Here is a 20,776-nt window from a genome sequence, read left to right as displayed (position 1 = left end):
ACAAAAAATGTTCTGTACATTATTGTGAATTCCTGATGTTCAAAAGAGAACCAAGACCCTCTGCCTTCTTTCAACAGGACACACTCTTTGCCTTATGAGCCTTCACTTTGTAATCTTAATGTTAATGGTTAAAGCAGCTTCACTTTCAAAGTGCATTCAACTCCAGCCAATGGAGAGGTCTCTCAAACACGATCAAAGTGCTGTGGAATGTCTGTCCAGCTCTTTCCTCTGCATTTGGCAGCCCTGAGGAGAGCCTGGCCTCTCCAGCTGAGGAGGAAAGAGGTCATGAGACATTACAGAAGGGCTGAATAGTCAGAAAATAGTACCTGCCCCTTACATTCTGCTGCTCATGAGCAGTGGGACTTTTTATAGCATTTTCTACTTTTCTGGGCTTTGAGCCTTGCCTGTTACAACACAGAAAATACCTTTCTCTGTTGAAAAACAGACAGCTAGATAAGATGATTTATGATTTTTACGTAGCTCCACAAGTCTACTCTTTGCTCTGCTTCTTGACTATATCTGGACATTCTCTGGGTACTTAACCACTATTATTAAGGAGTCCCAAATCACGTCTTTGTTTTGTGTGTGGTCCATGTGTATGTATATATATGTGTGTGTGCATGCAGGCCAGGGGTTGATACCAGATATCTTCCTCTATCTGTCTCCATCCCATTTTTTTTGAGACAGGCTCTCAATGAACATGGAGGTAACTGATTTTGTTAGACTGGCTGTCCAGGGAGCTCCAGGGGTCTGTTTCCCAGCACTGGGGTTATAGATGTGTGTTACTGCATCTAGCTTTTTTGTTTAACTTACTAGGAAATCTTAACTTAGGCCCTCATGGTTACATAGCAAATACTTTATTGCCTGGGTCATCTCCCAAGCTTTCAAATCACTCTTAATGCAACAGAACTACCATTTTATTTTTGGCTTTACTACCATCGAAAGTAGGAGCAGCTGAATAGTACTGTCCAACTCATGAGTTTTCAAATAAGGCCTATCAAGACAAATCTGAGCTAGAGATGTAGTTTGGTGGTACAACACTTGTCTGCAAATTAAAAAAAAAAGCCAAGTGATGTTGAGTATAGCTCAATGGTTGTGAGTTTGCCTAGCATGTGTGAGGCCCTGTGTTTCATCCCTTGCAACATACTTTAGTGTGCACATTCATGCACACATAAACAAATACACTAGTGGCTAGGGATCACAAGGCCCAAGATTGATTCCCAGGACTGATTAAAACCAGGGGTACTGTAATCTCAGCACTGGGGAGGTGGAGCCAGGAGGATGAAAAAATTAAGGTCCCTTTTTGCTACCTAATGAATTTAAGGCTAGCCATTAATACAGGAGACCCTGTCTCAAAAAGTAAAAGAAAATGTACCTTCGAGTTTCATTTCTTTTACACACAGAATATCAACAACTTGTCAGATGTGTCAACATTGTTCCTATATTTTGAACATACTTCAAGACACCTTGCAGGACATCAGTGGTTATTAGGAAATTCTCACCGAGTCAGAGGCCTCTGATATGAGAATGCCTAGGGACAATTTCCAGGGACCACAGTTAAGTGTTAAGCAAGCACAAGGAAACCTTCGTTACCACCATTGGATTGAATTACCTTTTCTAGGAAGCTGTCTTCTTCCTGAGAGCAGAGCAGGAGAAAAGTCATTGGCAGATAGACAATGATCAGAGTTAATTCACAGTATTAGAAACAGCTCAGTATTAGGTCTTGCTAGCTTGCTAGACACATAGGTTCTAAACAGCTCTGAATCCTTCAAAGTTGAACACTGAAAATGAAACCCGTTTCCTACAGGCCAAGTTCTTTTCATACCTAGTATACATAACAATTCACTAAGATTATCACTAACAAAATGCCCTTCTCTAGGTCTTGACTATAGGCAGAACCCTCCGGAAGCTGCCTGTGGCCCCAGTCAAGCCTGGTGCTGCATCTCTCTCTCTGTTCATCTACTGGGAAGCGCAGTTCTTACCTTATCCTACGGTTGCTTCCAATGAAGAACTCAGCTTCGGGTCTGAGAGTGTATATTCAGAAGTGGGAATACTTCTTGTCTGTTTCTACTTTTACTTCCATATACTTCTTCCTCTCCCATTCTTATCCCAGCTAGCCTCCCAAGTCTCCAAGAGCCTCCTTGAGCTTTTTCTCTTACCCTGTACCCACCCAGACTGACTGGAATGTAACTGGACTTTATCTCAGAACTTTGTGGATCAGGGTTTCCATCAGTTCCTCTATTTTCCTAGTGGATATAAAAGACAAGGGAGAAGCAGGGGCAATAGTGCTTTCAATGACCTCGTTATTTCTGCACTCTTTACAGCCAATGAGACGGAGAGCAGCAGCCATACCATGACCACCACCAGGGGAATTTCTACCATGTAACCATGCAAAGGATGTATATACAATGCCACTTTATCTGCACATCAATGTGAAGCATTATTCCCATTTTACAGATGAAGAAACTGAGGCTTTGAGAGGTTAATTATTTGCCCAAGGTCATACATCATAGGTAGTAAATGACAGAATCAGGATTGGAACCTGGGTCTGACTAGCCCCATCTATTATCACCATAATCTCTTAGAGAACTCAGAGAGGACAACATAAGTGCTTTCTAGATAGAGAGGCCGGGAAAGGCTGTGAGAATACTTCTATCATCAGCTAAGGAGAGTTAGAAATGTTATTCGCAAGGCAGCATGGTTTATGCACAGATAGACAGGCCTGGTTACATGTCCTCCTTCTGCCTCTTACTGACTTGGTAGAGAGCCCAGGCAATTTACCCAATGTTGTACTGTCCCAGTGTCTTCATCTCCGAAGCACGTAAAATGTTTTCCTCCTAGGGACAATGAAGCAATCTAAAGCCAGGAAGAGTCTCAGCCCCAGAGACTCTCAACTGGTTTCTTCCTGATCTTATTACAGACCACTGAAAAATCCTTATGATACTTTCAAACATGAAGTTAGTTCTGAGTGTCAACAATCTAATTTAACAACGTCTGTATTATAACCTTTTATTAAATTTAGAAACACTTGTTAATAAATCTGACAGACTTTACCTCTGACCTCTGGTGAGTACATGCTCGTGGTATAGCAAGCAAAATGAAGCAGGGAGTTTGTGTGCTATGGTATCAATCCAGACCCTGAAAGAAGTTTCCTTTGAATGCTGAGCATCTACCAGTACAAAGAGCTATGCCAAACACCTGGGAGGGTGGTGACAGTTAAGGACAAATAAAGGAGAAAGATGTGGTTGGTTCCTAACCCTGGTTTCCAATAGAATCTGAGTCTTCATTGGTTTTAGAATTTACAACCTGATATTCTTCTAATTCATATGTAAAAGTTCCCAATACACAGCTACTAGTCCTTAAAAACAAAAAAAGCAAAAAAAAAAAAAACAAACTTTTTTTAAAGCTGGCATTAGGACCCAGAGCTGTATGCATGATGGGCAAATGGTCACATCTAAGCCCTTAATCCACAGGATTTTGGGGACAGGATAGTGGAAGTAAGCCAGGCACAGTGGTATAGGCTTGTTATGAAATTACTCAGGAAGTTCCCATGAATGCTGAGTGAGTTCGGGGCCCGGCTGGACAATATAGCAAGATCTATGCTCTAAGAAAAGGTGGGTGAGGCAGAAAGAAAGAAATGCACAGAAACGTTAAATGACAAGGTGACTAAGAGGAACTTCCTCACCTTGTTTGTGGGAAGCATGATTAACTAGAGAATGTTGAGAGAACAGTGAGAAACAGAATGTGACACTGAGTGACAATATGTCTGCATTGTCTGCAGCAGGCACTGAGGAGCAAGGACAAAAATCACCCCTGCTGAGCAGTAGTACAGAATGTTTAAGCTAGCAGACCCAAATGGGAGAAAATGATGTTCAGAAACAAAGGGAAACATGAAATGGATATCAACATCCATCAGGCAGGAGAAAAGAAACCCCTTAACACTAGCACGGTGGCCCATGAAACAGTTAGCCAGTTTGCCTCCAAGCTTGACGGACGACTTAAGTTAAATCTCTGGAACTCACACAGTGGAGTAAAAGAATCAACCCCACAAAATTGTCCTCCAACTTCCGTAAGTGAGCCTGGCTGTGCATCCACAAGCTATATTAGTCAATGGATCAATTTATGTACTATTATGGGGCCTGGGAGATGGCTCACTTGTTGGAGGTATATGTATACAGACCCAGTTCAATCCCTAGATCCCACAAGGTGAATAGATAGAAGCCACTCCTAAGAGTTGTCCTGACCAACACACTATATATATCTTAACTTAGTGGACAGACAATGTCTTTTAGTAGTGGAATGATTGTCTGGTATGAATGAGGTACTGGGTTCCACCCCCAATACTGCAAACCTGAGGAATGGAAAAAGGAGGACACTATAAAAGAGGAATCCAAAAGGACTGCTAATGCTAATGAAAAGGCAGCAAATTGGCATGCAGAGTTTATTTCTTTGGTGGCTGTGATGACAGTTCAGTGGTTAATTCACCTGCTACACAAGTGGGATAGAGTCTGGATCCCCAGAACCCCGGAAAACGCTGAGTGGATGTGGTGGTCCATCTGTACTTCTAGCCTTGGGGAAATAAGAGATCCTCAGAGTAAGCTGGGTAGGAAGACTAGCCATATCACTGAGATCTGGGTTTATCTGAGAAATCACCTCAATGAGTAAGGTGACAAACAAAAGATGATTTTCAACATCAAGGAACAGGGCTTCACATGCACGCATGTGCACACACAAAACTGTACATGTATGTCACACACATTTAAAAGTATAAAAAGAAAAAAAAGTACAGTGAGTTTACTTCTCTGGATGTAGGCCTAAAGAAAACAAATGTAAATTACACTTAAACCCATCCTAGCCTGAATTTTGGAACTAGAAAAGTCAGTTAACCTCCACTAAAAAAGGTTACTTCTTCCCTGGAGTGATATGACACATGATAAACATGATTCAAATCATTCTTTAGCCCCATATTTACTCTATGAAGAATATTCCCTGTAGTGAATGTAGATAAACAATATAACAGAGTTCAGTTGATAGAACTGAGGGTTAAACCCAGGGCGTGGGGTATATCAAGGAAGTGCTCTACCACTGAGCTGCATCTCCAGCCCCTCTGCCCACTTTTAACACTTTATAGTAGATAAAGCTTATCAAATTTCCCTAGCTAGCCTTGATCTTGTGATTCTTTTAAGTAACTGGATAAGAAGTGTGAGCCTCAAGACCCAACCAGAAGGTTCCAATTGAAGAAGAACTACATGGGAATCAAAGCCCTCAGAAGAAACAGTTCATATGAAATATAAAGAAGAAAGAAATCATACATGTAAGAGGCCAAGAAAGGAGCTATTAGATCAGTAACATAAAGTAATCAGATGAATCACCAAGTTCTTATCTCAGACTTTATATCCCTCTCCTTACTGGCATGTTCTCCACCTAGCCTTCTCTTTCCCATGTTTGTACTCGCAACCAAAATCCTCAACCAGTTCTGGCACTTTCAAGCCTGGTCTATTTTATATTCGCTCATTCTATATGCAACAGCAGAAGGTTTCTTCTAATACACCAATTTACAACTTTGTATTAGTCCTCAAAGTCTCCTGAAGGTTCAGATAATCTCTGGCTCAAGCACAAGTGCATCTCTTGATTTGCAGACCATCGCCTGCCTCTATCCTACAGAACCAACTTCACATATCATAATCTGATTCTCCCTTCAGGAGAAATCTTGTAATTTCCTATGCATGGTCAATTTTCTCTTGCTTTGCATCCTTTATTCAAGGTACCTCTTACTTCTAGAAGAGCCTATTCATCCAATACCTAAGTATATGTTTGTTTCTTAAGTGTCCTGACTTCACTGGAAACATGTCTCTGATCAACCCAAATCACTTCTCTAATCTACTTTATTCATATGTACTGAACTTATTTCTAGATCATGTTAATGTTACAAGCATCAAATATCCATTAAGATAAAAAATAGGCCAATTCTGAGATTGATTTCACAGAGCTTTCCTGGTGAATCAATAAGCTTTTATAACACACAAAGGCATGAGTAACTGCTGGAAAGGCAACTACTGTGAATACAAATTACAATCTCCACAACATTCAGTTTAAATCATTTCCCAAAATATTTACTTAACCAAATATAGTGAACGTTAGCCAGTGAAGATCATTAACATTCAAATTATCTTGAATGAAACTTTCTATTAACCATGACTTAGAATTTAGTATGCAAGTTTACTTTCAATGGCCACTAAACTGAGGACACTCACTTTGTCTCCACACTACTTTATATCCAGTATGTAATAAATACTGATGGCCATCCCATAGTTACCAAGCTAGTTAATCAGAAAAATAGACCGTTGTTCTGAAAAACAATAAAAATTGCCACAACAGCAAATCATTCTCACCCATTCCCTCTTATTCTGATTCCAACTATCCTAGGAGTTGTAGAATCTCTCTTATTGAAAATGGTTGGAAGAACAAAAAGATTTATGCCAATGATCTCATTTCAAATTTGGTAGGAAGTAAGTGGAACTTATGAATCTTTCTGAAACATATACAGAGACAGAGCACATGTACTGAACTCATTTCTGGCTTTGTCATGAATTTATAGCACACAATACAATAGAGAACATGTACCAGTATTAGTGGTACTGTGTCATGGGGTTTGAAATATTCTGTTAAGTCCTGGAAAAACTATGAGACCTAAAGAAGTATTTTTGGACTTGAAACAAGAAGGAAGCTGTTCAGAAAGAGGGCATGATTATTTTAGATCCCTGTTTACTGCCTTACAACAACATGGATAACTTCCTCATTGATGAACTATAGTAACTTAATAATACTGAAATGCAGTAAGCCATAAAAAATGAGAACCCTGAAGCCTACAAAATAAGAACTTTCAAAAAGAGCACATGATCATGAATGTATAATTTCATAAAAAGCCATTCTGTAATTACAGATGACCAAGGTTCAATTTCTTTAACCCTGAGTCGATTATGTCCTAGAAGAGGGAAAAGGGTCTGATATAGATACTTTCTATTTATGGAAGAATGTGATTGAATTACCTGATTTTGTGTGTGTGTGTGTATATATATATATATGTGTGTGTGTGTGTGTGTGTGTGTGTGTGTGCGTGCGTATGTATGTATGTATATATATATATATATATATACACACACACATATACATATGTAATATATAATATATTATAGTACAGAGTTTATTCAGGGAATGGGGAGGAGAGTTAAGAGGGTAGTAGAGGCAGAGAGATAGAGAAGAGGAATAGAGAAGCAGTGGCCATAAGCACGTGAAGAGGGGTGGCAGGGAATAAAGACAGGAGGGGTAAGGGGGGAGAGTGAGAGTGGGAGAACATGAGGCCAAGAGATGTGATAATAAATATAATATAATATAAATCATATCATATAATATCATATAATGTAATGGAATATTATTGAGATTCCTAGTCATTCCCAGAACATGGAAAAATAATGGCCAGGATACTATAACGCTGCTACTGACTGTGATAAAAATAAGCCTTTTGTCTCATACTGCTTTGGGCATTTTTTTTGTCCTACTGGTCTTTTACCTGGATGTTATGATTTCCCATCTTGTGTTTTTATGGTTTTTGTTTGTATGTGTTTCTCGTTTTCTTTTTCTTTAAAAAATTCTAGTTTGTTTTTATTTGCCTACTTGTTTGCTTTCTAAAGACAGAGAGAAAGAAAGGGTGTGGAGCTAGGTGACTGGGTGGGGTGGAAAGGATCTGAGAAGAGCTGGGGGAGGGTAAGCGTGATCAGACTCTATTGTATAATTTTTTTTCCAGTAAAAAGTATGATGGTAGAAGAAAAACAATTTAGAGAAACAGCAGACTGACAGGATATGAATTTCTGTAGAAAAGGGTTTTCTTTCAAACACAGGTAACATCTTCCATCATAAGAGCTCTATGGAAACAAATGACATTCCAGCGCTGGAATTTGCTCTCTGAGTCACAGGTGAAAGGATTCCATGGCAACGGTACAGATTATATTCAAACAAGCCAGCAGGCTATTGCCGCTCTAACCCTTCGTGATGGACCATACAATCACTAGCTGTTCCCAGGCCTGAACAACAATGTGATTTTACATACAAATGGTAACTAACACTTGGCTCTTCCCTTCATCATAGCTGGAGAAAATTGCTAATGGCCCATCAGTACACAAATCCAACAAAAGTTTCATTTAGCAGAAAAATTTTTAATAGGATGATTTGATATTAAATCATGTTTTTTTTACTGAAAATAATATGCTTTTTCTGCATAAGAATAGAGACATTATATAACAACTTGGCTTGGGAATGGCAGTAGATATAATTCTTTTTTTTTTTCTTTCTTGAGTCACATTAAGTGAAGAAGCTTCAGTATATGTTATACGGATCTATAAATTGAGTTTATATCTCAGTTGGTAGAGGGCCTGCCTCACATGTAAGTAGTTCTAGATGTTGTCCCCAGCATTGCATAAACCAGATATGGTGGAGTATACCTGTGATCCCACACTTGGGAGGTGGAAGCAGGAAGATCAGAACTTTAAATTCATTCTCAGTTGAAGGAGAACTTCAAGTCTAGCCTGGGCTACCAAAGGGGAAAATTGCTGATTCATAGACTCCATATCTTAAGAATCTGTTACCAGTGGTGAATGGGGTGGGAACTTTTACTTGTAGTAAGCACCCCTAGGGACTATGATGCAAGTTCTGTAAGCATCCATAATAGCCTCTGCTCTCATTAGAAGCCAAGTTTGATTTGATATGCTGTAGAGAGGAATACTGGAGCAGATGTCAGAAAATCTGGGTGGTAGATCTGTCACTGACTTATTTGACTGTGGGCAAGTGAATCCCTCTGGGCCTCAGTTTTCTTGTAAGCACAATGAGGATAATAGTGAATGGTGCACTTACCACACCTAGCATACATGCCAATTTATTCAAAAGTGTGATGAGCTTAGCGAGCAGAGCTTTGACAGGGGGCCTTTGACCTCATTTTGGAAGTGCAATATATTATCTACTATAGTCCCAACAAGACTTAACTACAGAGTAGTCTCTCCTTTTCCATTCTAGGCTTAATTTAATCAAAGTAGTGCTAAGATAAAGTGACATTCTTTTGTATCATTTGTCAGTTCCATGACCCCAGAAGAAGAGAGAAGGCACAGAAATAATGGAAATAAACATGCAAATTAAACACAAAGAAGGCTGATGTCTGAGGATGTGTCTCACCAAGTCTATGAGTTTGGTGACAGGAACTTCTCGGATTGGTCTTTTCATTCGGCACAAAGCCTCCAATGAGGTTCCAAAGCAACTAGGAAGGTAATTTCCACTGATGGTCAAGAAGTAATCTTTTCCTCGATCCAAATGGAGGACAAGAATATCTTCAATCTTATCTTCACCAGAGTTCAGAATGGTTACAGAGTCTTTGCTGACGTATACATCAAGGGAAATGTCTATTGTCTCATCTGAAATGAAAGAGATGGTGTACTGTAGCACTGATCTTTCCTGTGGAAAAGCAACTGTCCTCCAAAACAAACAAACAAACAACAAAAAACAGAACCACTAGGCAACAACAGGGAAGAGATGGGACGTACAAAAGAGGTATCACCAATACAATACAGGTGAGAGACAAGTGATTAGAGAACAAGAAGTTAAGCCAGGATGGCGGGAGCCTTGAGGAGCTGGTATGTAGCAAGCAGACAGTAGTAAAGGGGAAACTCACTTGGCTCCAAGTAGCCCTCAAAAGGTTCAGCTCGAAGCCATGGCTTGCAGTATTGGCTGTCATTAAGCTTAGGGATGAAAGAAAAATGGCAGGGAACCTGTCCATTGTTGCTGATCTGGAACTTCTCCTTTTGCAGCTGCCGAAACTTCACATTCTCAAACATAAACTGGGGAATAACAAACAGACAGACACAACCATGCATTCATAGTAGGGGAAGTAAGTTGGATTATTTGTAGACAATATGAATCAAGAATAAGGTAATTATTAATCAGATATATAATTACCACATGTATTCACAGACTGAGACAACTTCCTAGCATTGACTCCCATACATTATTTAGTTAACACCAGCAGAGACAATGTTAGGCAACTTTTGACCCTGTTCAACACTACTCTGTTCCAGGGATCTTGAGAGGAACATGATCATGGTCCAGGGTGCTCCTTCTGTGACTGATCTCTGTTCCTCCAGACACATGAACTAATAAGAGTAACCAATCCGAAGGCCTCCAAACTGCTAGGTGCTATTATAAGAGCTTATGTATTATTTAACTCATGTGATCCAGAAAGGGGAGCTGAATCTCTGAGAGAGTGTGGCCCTTCATGTGCCCCTGCATCTACCAAACTGCAAGTGAAGGACGAAGTCTGACACTGGTGACAATGATTTTAACCTTAATGCCCTTTTAAGTCACATGGTTTCCTTAGTGTTGACTACAAAGGACAGGAGACAGGAAGCTCACCTCTCTCCTGCTAAGGTCTAGTGAAGGAAGGAAGTCATTTTCCATTCTGTCCATAATGCGTACGATATCTTCAAAAACCTTCCGATACCTCCGTTCATCCACAACCTTCACCTAAAGGAGACGAAGGCACTATTTTCAGCTTCACATGCTAGGAGCTCATCTCCTCCAAGGATTATTTAAGAATATAAAACTAGGCATTCAGAGAACACCTTTAAAATATGCTATAGTATGTTCAATGCCCTCAAACATTTTACTAGCCTGCTTCACCCATAACTATAACTTTCACTCAAAGCTCCTGAGTGTGTGTGTGTGTGGGGGGGGATTAAAGGCATGGGCCACTGCCATCTAGCTGTCTCTAGCAAATTTTAAAAGTCACTAAAAACCTAAGGTAATAGGTACTATATAGATAATAGGCATTGTAAAAAATACACTTTGGAGGAAAGGTAAGGTTAATTGGCTAAATTATGGAAGAGTCCAATCTGCAAGAAGCTTGATAATAGTACATATTTGGTGAGAATTTTTCTTAGCTCCATTGTTAATTATCTGACTGTGGAGAAAATGGGATAATTGCGGCAAAAAACGATTTCTTGCAGTGTGTAAAATGACAGAGCTAAAATACATCCACTGCTATTTTTTTTAAAAACAGGCATACAATAGTAAAACTGCAGAAAAATATGATTAAAGCCTTTAAGTCCATTAGTTGCTACGGACATTTGCAGGAATCAGATAATTGCTCAGATTACATAATGGGGACGGCATGGTGTTAGTCAGAGCAGCTGGCGACCACTTTAGAAAAAAGCCACCACAAAATGTCCTAGAATAAAACCATGGCAACAGACAAATTATTTGGACTAACGCATGGGTTAAAGTTTTCAGGTGACACAGAACTTCCAATGTCCTGACATAGCTATATTTTTAAAAAAAAAATACTAGAACCTTATACTGTGTGGTAGTAGAAAGAACACAGATATAGGAGTAAAACCAGCTAAAGATTTGAATCTTAGCTCTCTTCCTAGTCGAACACTCTGAGGGAAGTGATTTTTAAAGTCTTTGGGTGTTTATCTGCTCCTCTGTGAAATGACAAGTATTTAAGTGAGCCGTGTTGTGGGAAGTAACCGACATGTACACAGAGCCCTGGTTAGAGCCCTAGTTAGAATGTGGGATTAGCATGTAGGATTAAACATGGGGCTAGTGTTATTCTTATGTAAAGATTTCAAGGTGGAGTGGGAAGGGAGAAGGGGTGAATAGAACTTAGTGATTCTGCATGTGTGTTTAGAAGGCACAAAGCCCTGAGCTTGATTCCTAGCATCACATTAAAAACAACTACAGAGAGTAGAGGAAAATAACCAGTTCTTGCCAAGTTGCCACCTGACCTTCGAACATCCCACAGCATGTGCCCTTCAATAAACATATAATAAACAAAAAACAATAACTGTAATAAAAAAGTGGACAAAAATGTTATTGGTTATCTTGAAAAAAATTTAAAAATATATTCTAATACCAAGAACTAATTTTGTTTTCCAAGGAAATGCCCTAAAATCCTTTTAGAAAGAGGACTGTGGAGGTGTGTGTGTGTGTATGCTGTGTGCTGGAGGGATGGCTCAGTAGTTAGGAGTACTGGTTGCTCTTTCAGAAGATCTGGGTTCAATTCCTAGTACCCATATTGGCAGCTCCCAGCTGTCTGTGACTCCAGTTCCAGGGGATCTGACACCCTCACACAGACATACATGTAGGCAAAACACCAATGCATATAAAATAAAAACAAATAAGTAATTTAAAAAGCAGACCCAGGACAACAGTTGCAGTAAGACACATGGGTGATGTATATGTCGGCAGTCCTTGAAACTAACAGAAAATCTGTCCTATTACGCCCTTTGCATGTATAAATCCATGAGTTGGTCTCATTACAAAACATACTTTGTAGAGGAGGAGAATGAGGAGGAAAATGATACACGAGGATGCTAAATAAATGGTCATAGTCCCACGATTACAAAGTGGTTGACTTGGAATACAAACAAAACCAGGTAGCAGACTATCAAGTCATCCTAGTAAAAACCACACTAGTTATATCCTCATAGGTTACAAGACCACATATGTGGAAAACCCACAAGAAATAATCAAAGTATAAGTCAGAAAGCTTATAGGATAATTTGAACACGCATAATACAGCTAAGAATGAGAAAATACATTTATAATAGAGGCAAAACATTGAATAACTGGCTATAAACGCAGCTCAAGATATAACCAAGTTCAAAGCAACATCAAACCTCGCTGTTTTGAGAGGAAGATGTCACTGTAGCAGATAGAACTATATCTCTTATGAGTAGATGTGGTCCTATTCTGATCAGTCTGTGCCTACACAGCACAAACTACCTATACATCAGTAAAAAGAGTGGACTTTGAAAATATCCAAGGATAGATAGTATTTGGGATTGGTGAGGGAGTGCTAACCACTCAACTCTGTAAATGATTTGTTTAGAGATCATTTAGAACATGCTGGCTTCTGAATCCACTTTATATCTATCTATACAATGGTCTGGAAATAGCCACTTAACACATAAATGAATGAGCAATCAACTGTTTACCCCAATATGGAACAGGGCGCTAACAGGTTTGTGGTCACTAGTTTTGAGTTCCATGTGACTCCGATAATGAAGTTGATTAACATTTATTCCTCTCCAAAGAATTCGGTCACACCATGCTGGTACTCGGCATTTCCCACTGTAAATAAAGGAACGAGTCACAAACAACATACCACACAAGAGGAATGGTACACATTGGTTTAGAATCACATTAAGCCTCTTTTGATGTGCTCCCAGTGAACCACACACTTCTTCCCAGAGGACCCCTATCATCTTTCCTACACTGTAAGCACTGATAATGGCCTGTGTCTGCTGGTCAGTCACTGAACTCTTACACTACTGTCCAGTACCAAGTTATGTGCCTAGTATCATCTAAAGATGGAATGGATAGTTTCCCTAAATTTAGGTCTGCATCTTAAACAATGTAACTATAGGTGAAGGTGGAACAATACCTTCTTAAAATAGCCTTATAAGGTCAGGGTTCCATTCTGAACATTTTCTCTTCCTTTGCCCTACCTGACTGCAATGCTACTTCATAATAGGTAAGTAGTAGAGTAGAAAACTGCAATCCTCTGTTCCTAGGGTGGGCTTGATCTCTGGAGAAGAATAGAGCTTTCTCCTCTAAACCCCGACTTTCATGGACACATCTAGCTTCTTTGATAGAGATAAACTAACATGCATGCATGCAAGCCTGAGCATAGAATACAGAGGGCACAGAAAACTTAGTCATCATTCACTCAAATTAGGAATGCCTTGAACACTTGATCTAGTACGTGACTCCAATACTCTTTATCAGTAGTTCTGGAGCTTGACCTTAAGTGGCAAAAACTAAGAGAAGTGAGCAAGGTCCCTCAGTGTCCTGTGGACTGGCTCCCTGGGTACATGGGATAACCCCCTGCCCCTGCTGCCAATTCCCCTACCCGTCACCCCTACCCCACCTAATGATCTCAGAGTCTGCAGTTCCTAGGAAACTAGGAGAAAGAAACATATGTGGGAGACAGGCAGGTAAAAAGGATTTACTGACAGGGTCACTCACTACTTTTCTGGGGGAAATGAGGAAATCTAAGGGACTCCAAGAAGTAGTTCTCTCTGCATATAGAGTGCTATAAACCAGTCCCTACCCTGTCAGGAGGGACATGGAAGGACATAGAAAAAGATCAAGCTTTAACAAACTTCCTGTGAGAAGATTCTCATCACTTTACCTGGAATCCCATCTGTCAGTTTTAGAATCATACTTGTAAGTGGGAATAAACCTGATTTCCCCTTCATTAAAATCTGCAAAAGCTTTTTTCTGTGTACGCTGAATGTTTAACTACAAACAGAAAGAAACACCACATAAGCATAGCAATACCATAGCAACATAACTGATAGCTTGGCTGCCCACTATTTCCATTCTAGGCATTCAGTCCCACAGCCCTTTCAACCCTGGGAAAACACAAAGATAAGATTTCTTATCTTTTGAATTCAATGTCAACATTGCCACAGCATCTGAACCCACCTTCCAACAACACTTACTAGCTCACTGCCATTTTATTCCCAGTTGTGACCAGGATGAAATTGTGGAAACAAGAATTCTGAATAATCCCACGTTACATAGAACTGGGCAGGAATGATCTAACATAATTACCATTACAACAAAGCACACAAACCTTGAAAGGATAATTTTGAAAGCAATTTCAACAAATAATTAATGATTTTTTTTTTACTTAATGGGTGAGTTGGGGCTATAGAGATGGCTCAGTGGCTGAGTATGGTTTTTCAGCCCTCTCACTGAACAAGGAGTTCACTGTTTGGACTAGGGTGGTTGGCCAGTAAACCCTTGAGATACACATACCTTCATGCCTCAGATCTCAGGTTACAGACATATGGTACTGAGCCTGGCTTTGGAGCCACCTTCTCAGCCCCTTACACAGTTTTAACATCAACAACTGAATACCAATTAATGCCAACTTATCAATCAGTTCTTATTAGATTATAGATTGTGCCATTCATTCCAAACAAACTTCCTTTGTCATTTTTCCAGTACCTTTCATGGGACCTCTTTCCCTCTTTTACCTCCATCTGTTGTTGCTCAGCCTGCCAAGCAACCATAGAACAATTTTCTCTATTCCATTTGCTAAACTACATCAGCACAGCAGAAGGCCCGCTTCTTCTACGAAGTATTCTCCAGTCTACCTCACCCATTCTCCAGCCCATGGATACAAATCTCTAAAGTCTCTGCCTGATAATGACTTACTAAATGAATTTTACATTTGCTTTTTGTCTCCAATGTTATCTCCATTGGATCTTAGCACCTCATCAAAGTACTCCAAATCTCTCTATCCCCAGCCACAAGACCTTACAAGATAGTAAGAACTTGGCATTGCTTTTTATTATAAACTATGCCTACCATGTGTCTGTCTTGTAATCCCAACAATCTCTGCCACTGAAACTTCGCTTACCTGGTCAAATTTCAACAGCTTCTGAAGCTCACTTTTATTAATAAGACTTTTCACCTCGTTGGCATCAGGCATGCAAAGTCTGTAGTTCAAGTCTCCCAACCAAATGACAACACTGAGGACCAAAAAATAGATTATTACAGACTAGAAATAGGTTAAACTAGTAGTAATTAAGATTAAAGTCAATTAGAGGGGGAACTGAGAAAAGAAAATGGGTGGATTACTTTTAAGAAGTTATTTACCACTGACAAGGGGCTTAAAGTTATAACTAGTTCTTTAGGGGCAAGTACTGCTAATACCCAAGAAAGACAAGAAATTATAAAGTATCTGGGAAAATAGGCAACACCACATAAAACCAAATGAAAGTGGGGAAAATATAGTATACATATGGGATTTGGAAGCCAAGGAGTTAATGGACTGAGAAGTATGCAGTTTATTTGCTGGATTAGCTTCAAAATTTTGTCTGGCTGCCTGCCAGATCTCCAGGCAAAGAGAATCTTAATGTGTTTTGCTTCCCAGAGCCCTGAGGTTTTGTAGCCTCCTTCTCTGCACGGTGGGAATGACTTACCAAGCCCACTAGGAAAATCAAATCCTAGATCTCTACCGTAGCCAGCCTGACAATACCTGCTCAAGGCTTAAAGTTCAAATTCTAGAAAGAAAGAAAGAAAGAAGAGAGAGAGAGAGAGAGAGAGAGAGAGAGAGAGAGAGAGAGAGAGAGAGAGAGAAAGAGAGAAAGAAAGAAAGAAAGAAAGAAAGAAAGAAAGAAAGAAAGAAAGAAAGAAAAAGAAAAAAAAAAAAACTGGCACCTAAGCCCTAGTCCCAGCACCAGTAATTGGGATATGCTGAAATGGCCACATCAAAATGGATCCCTTCTGAGTCACTGCAAGTTCTCAAAGGCAACAGGAAAGAAAGTTTTGGATTCTTGGGAAATAAATTTACAATTTACTGGGGTCTTCATGGTCATAAATTTCAAGACCCTGATTTTGTCCCTATGAAAGAGAATTCTATATGATCCCAGGGTTTTTTTTTTGGTGACAGTATAGGTACACTTAAATACTATTGCACCCATTATTTTCTTAATTCTGCTAATAATCACTGCTTCTAATTTCCCTAAATTACCTTTTGATGAACTACAGTTGTCATCTCACACTATGTCTTCCTCTCAGAACTTCAAACACCAATATTTACTTCTCTCCCCACTCAACCCATTCGTCAATGGCCCTCTACTTCTGTCTGTCTCAAGTCTTGTTTTTACAGACCCATCATTGCTACCCCTCTTTTTAATTATCACAATCGTTAAAAAGAATAATGTAGATGTGTGGAGACAGAATTGGAAAGAGATAGATAAATATGTTCTTACACAACAAGTATGTGTGCCTGTATATGTGTGGAGAAAAGTCTAGAAGAGACTGTTCAGTGAAATGAAAACCTATCTCTATATCCTTTTAATGTTTCTAATAAATGCACTTAAACTATAAAAGTAAAAATAATTTATATTTAGCCCAATACATCCAAATCATTAATGTGTAAATAATATTTTGCAAATTAAGGTATCCCATATTTTCCCCAAGCAACTTTCAAAATCCAATATAGCTTTTGTTTACAGATCTCTCAGTTTTGACTAATGACTTTCAAATACCCAGCAGCCAGGTGCTGGCTATCATATCAGACAACATAGCTCTAGAAAGTTCCACACTCAAATGACACCCGAAGACAGTATCTCCTTTGGAGAGAGGGACTGTCTAGAGAGAATAGAAGATAAGTAAAGGATTTAAAATCATGTATATTCATTGTATCTTTTGTTATTATACTTACAGTGAACATCTTTATTTTAATTTAAAAAATGACTCTAATTTGCAGATTCCTTAAGTGTTATTTTAGAAGCTACACTAATATAAACTTTTTTTCTCCTAATGCCAAAACGAATTTTCCTGCCTCAATGAATCTGTTATTTCTAAATAACATTCTCTCTTTGTGACCCAAATCCCCAAATGGTAATCTGTCACTCTTCATAGTTCTATAGCTATTCCCCCTATTCAATCACTGTTCTATCTTTATCCAAAGGCCACAGAGAGCTAACTGCTTACTCATGCTTCATGATGTTCACTTGGGGGAGAGTCTGACTGGGGACTGAAAAACTCATTCTTGCACAGATGTCTTTGTAATCCTGATTCCTTCGTTCAAACTCTTCCACGTGGGCAGCCAGGTGGGAATTGACAATGCAGAAAGTGGTGTTGTGGAATACAAATCTCACAGCTACTCCACCTTTGTTTCCCTGCGATACAGAGTAAGTATGAACTTAGTTCACACAAGGAGCAATGGTCGTTTGCATAGATCTAAACAATAATCAAATTAATTGCCAAAGGAACTCACCATTTTCCCCATGATTCCAGTTCCAACTGTTTCTGTAGCAATATCTCGGATATATTGACAATGATCTTTTTTGGCAAATACAAGAAGCATCATCCCCACAAGTCGGACCAGTTGAACCTATGAATTCCAGGGAGTTATTAACAGCTAAAATAAGCATCTCTCTCTGCTACATAGCTAACCTCCTAGGATGACCAACAAGGTGATAAGGTGATAACTAATATCTAAATCTAGATCTGCACCCTCTAATTTCCAATCAGACCCCATAAATTGAAAGCTAAGATTCTAGTCTGGCTTTGATTAATAACAGTTAAAAGCCTTGAGGGCTGTTCTCTCTCTCTCTCTCTCTCTCTCTCTCTCTCTCTCTCTCTCTCTCTCTCTCTCTCTCTCTCTCTGTGTGTGTGTGTCTATTTGTCTTTCTGTGTCTGTCTCTCTGTGTGTATGTCTCTGTCTCTCTGCTTCTATTCATCAGTGCTGAGGATCAAATAGAGAACTTTGAGCATGTTATGCAGCTATCTACCACTGAGCCACATCCCAAGTCTTAGATCTCTAAGTCACTTTGTAGCCCACTGAGAGTATATTAAAAGTTCAAATAGTAACTACATAAACTGTTCTAAAACCATAGATTACTTTGTTGCTTGGAATAGTAGTCTTAAGATGAACATAACTCTCTTAGTAGCACAATGCCCCTAGCAGATATCTTCTAAAGACTAACAAATTGAACCACCTTGTTAAAGTCAATTTTATTCTTGATCTACAAAGAAGTTCAGAATGTGCTTAAATCCCACAATACTGCTATTCTTGTTGTAAGTCTAAAGCATACTCTCTGCACCCCATATATTTCATACTGCTTTTCTTGAAGGCATTTCATTCTGGCCATGTTGGAGTACAATTTTATATTTTTTTTTACACAGACAGACCAGTTAGTGTATATGTACCTATTTGAATTATTAATGTAAAAGAAATATATTAATTTATTCTAAACACTATTTAAATGATGAAAATGTATGATCAGAAAGCTTATGAATTTTTTCCTATGATGTAACTACAGCAGATTAGTCTCATATGGTGCACACAGTATTTCATACAGGGAAGAAGTCAATTATTTAAACCTTTTGGAGGAGGTTCACTTAATGGAATAACTCCCAGTGAGTACTACTTAATTATATACTGAAAAAGAACCCAGCGCCACTTACTTTTTTATACTTGGCCTTTGAAGGCAGACCCCTTTCCACAGCCATGGACCATTCTTGCTCTTTTACAGACTCAAAGTAGAAAAAGGCTTCTGTGCTCAAGTCCAGCTCTTGGAATCTGAGAGAAAAAAAATATATTCAGGCACTATACACAGCCATAATTTTCTTTGGCTACATCCTTTCCCATTTGCTGAGACATTAGAGTAAAGAAAAAAAAAGAGTGCGAGATAAATTTTATAAAAGACATGTAGCTTTTCTAAAGAATCCCCACCAGTACATTCATAGGTTATACAAAAACTGAATAATAACAAAACTCTCATAGGGATAGTAGTGAAACTTGTCTTTTACAACCTTTGAATAATCAACTTTGTGAATTGATCTCATCTGTTTCTATGATGAGCGGTTCCCTGTCATGGGTTTCTTTCGTATTTTCTTTTGACCCACAAATTAACCCTAACATACAATGCTCAGCAAGTTTTTTTTTTTTTTTTTAACCAATCAAGTTTTAGAAAAAATATGAAGATCAAGGCTGGGGAAATGTCCCAGTCAGTAAAGTGCTTGCTGTACAAGTGTGAGGATCTGAGTTCAAACCTCAGCATCCATGTAAAAAAGCTGACTGTGCAGGCATGTGTCTGTAATGCCAGCACCAGGAGGAAGCAAACTCCTGCTTCAATGAGAGACCCCATCTAAAAAAATAAGGTAGATAAGCCTTCCCTGTAGAAATAGGTGGCAGCTAAGGGAGGAACTCATAACTCGCCCAAGTGCTAAAATGGCACTCTGCCATTATGGGACGTTTACACTTACAGCACACAATCCAATCCAAGGCTCAGTGAACACCATTGTTCCCCTAAACTCAGTACAGCTGTGGTTGTCTGAATAGGACCTGCACAGATTGGGCTCGTCACCATTTCATCACGGATAGGGGAAGGACCCATGAGGTTCTACCCTTCTCTAAGGGACAATGGGCAGTTAGTGGTTGCTGGTGGAAGTGGCTTTCTCACTTTCTTTGGTGAATAACACCCCATCCATGCTCACACAAGAATCTCCAACTAAACTCAGTGGGTCATGCATATAATGAAGACATGAGTGTAGAAAGGGGGGTGTTTGAGAAGGTAATAGGGGGTGCAAACAACTAAAATTGTGTGTGTGTGTGTGTGTGTCTGTCTGTGTGTGTGAAATGTTTAAAGACTAAAAAAAAAATGGAACGAAAATAAGATAGTGATTTACCAAGACACCTAATAACCTCTGGGGCTCACATGCAAACACCAACATGCTTACACACACAAACACATACACATACACACAGATAAGAGGGAGAGCAAAGTCATGTTACACTAACACCAAATACAGAAAAAGGAAGGTCCAGAAGTGATTTTTACCCAATGCAGTAAATATCAGGAGGATTTGGATCACAGTTCAGCCAAGGTTCTAAGCTGCTGTCTGGGGACTGGCCATTCACATTCCACGTTCCAACAAAAAATCTAATAACATTACAGCAAAAACAAAACAAAAAACAAAGATCAAGTATAAACAAACACAATGCTGCTTCTATCACTTCTATGAATGGCTATTTTGATTAACATAACTCTTCAAAGTGTTTTGCCAGATACTCTTGGAAGCCAGGACTCCAGATACATATGTATCAGAGGATGGCCTTATCTGACAGTAGGGGAGAGAAACTTGACACCCCAGTATAGGGGGATGCTAGAGAGGTGAGGCAGGAGTTGGTGAATGGGTGGAG

The 20,776-nt window shown here is 39.3% G+C and overlaps 1 protein-coding gene across 2 annotated transcripts in view; it reads right to left on the bottom strand.

Moving 5' to 3' along the window:
- The window catches only part of OCRL (OCRL inositol polyphosphate-5-phosphatase), a 48,097-nt gene that overhangs the window by 7,125 nt on the left and 20,196 nt on the right, over positions 1-20,776 (bottom strand). Inside the window, exons 8-18 of one of the 2 annotated variants that reach the window (XM_080909999.1) lie at positions 20,415-20,516; positions 19,039-19,153; positions 17,846-17,962; positions 17,560-17,747; positions 15,476-15,587; positions 14,237-14,346; positions 13,038-13,173; positions 10,453-10,563; positions 9,716-9,881; positions 9,223-9,458; positions 1,613-1,636 (exon numbers count right to left, since the gene is read on the bottom strand). In XM_080909999.1, coding sequence (XP_080766125.1) covers positions 1,613-1,636; positions 9,223-9,458; positions 9,716-9,881; positions 10,453-10,563; positions 13,038-13,173; positions 14,237-14,346; positions 15,476-15,587; positions 17,560-17,747; positions 17,846-17,962; positions 19,039-19,153; positions 20,415-20,516 — 1,417 coding nt within the window. The remainder of the gene's footprint in view (positions 1-1,612; positions 1,637-9,222; positions 9,459-9,715; positions 9,882-10,452; positions 10,564-13,037; positions 13,174-14,236; positions 14,347-15,475; positions 15,588-17,559; positions 17,748-17,845; positions 17,963-19,038; positions 19,154-20,414; positions 20,517-20,776) is intronic. The other variant, XM_080910000.1, reaches the window with a different exon arrangement.

This window comes from Micromys minutus, assembly GCF_963924665.1.
Source record: "Micromys minutus genome assembly, chromosome: X".
In the NCBI taxonomy this organism is placed as follows: Eukaryota; Metazoa; Chordata; class Mammalia; order Rodentia; family Muridae; genus Micromys; species Micromys minutus.
This window is presented reverse-complemented; position numbering and strand designations above follow the sequence as displayed.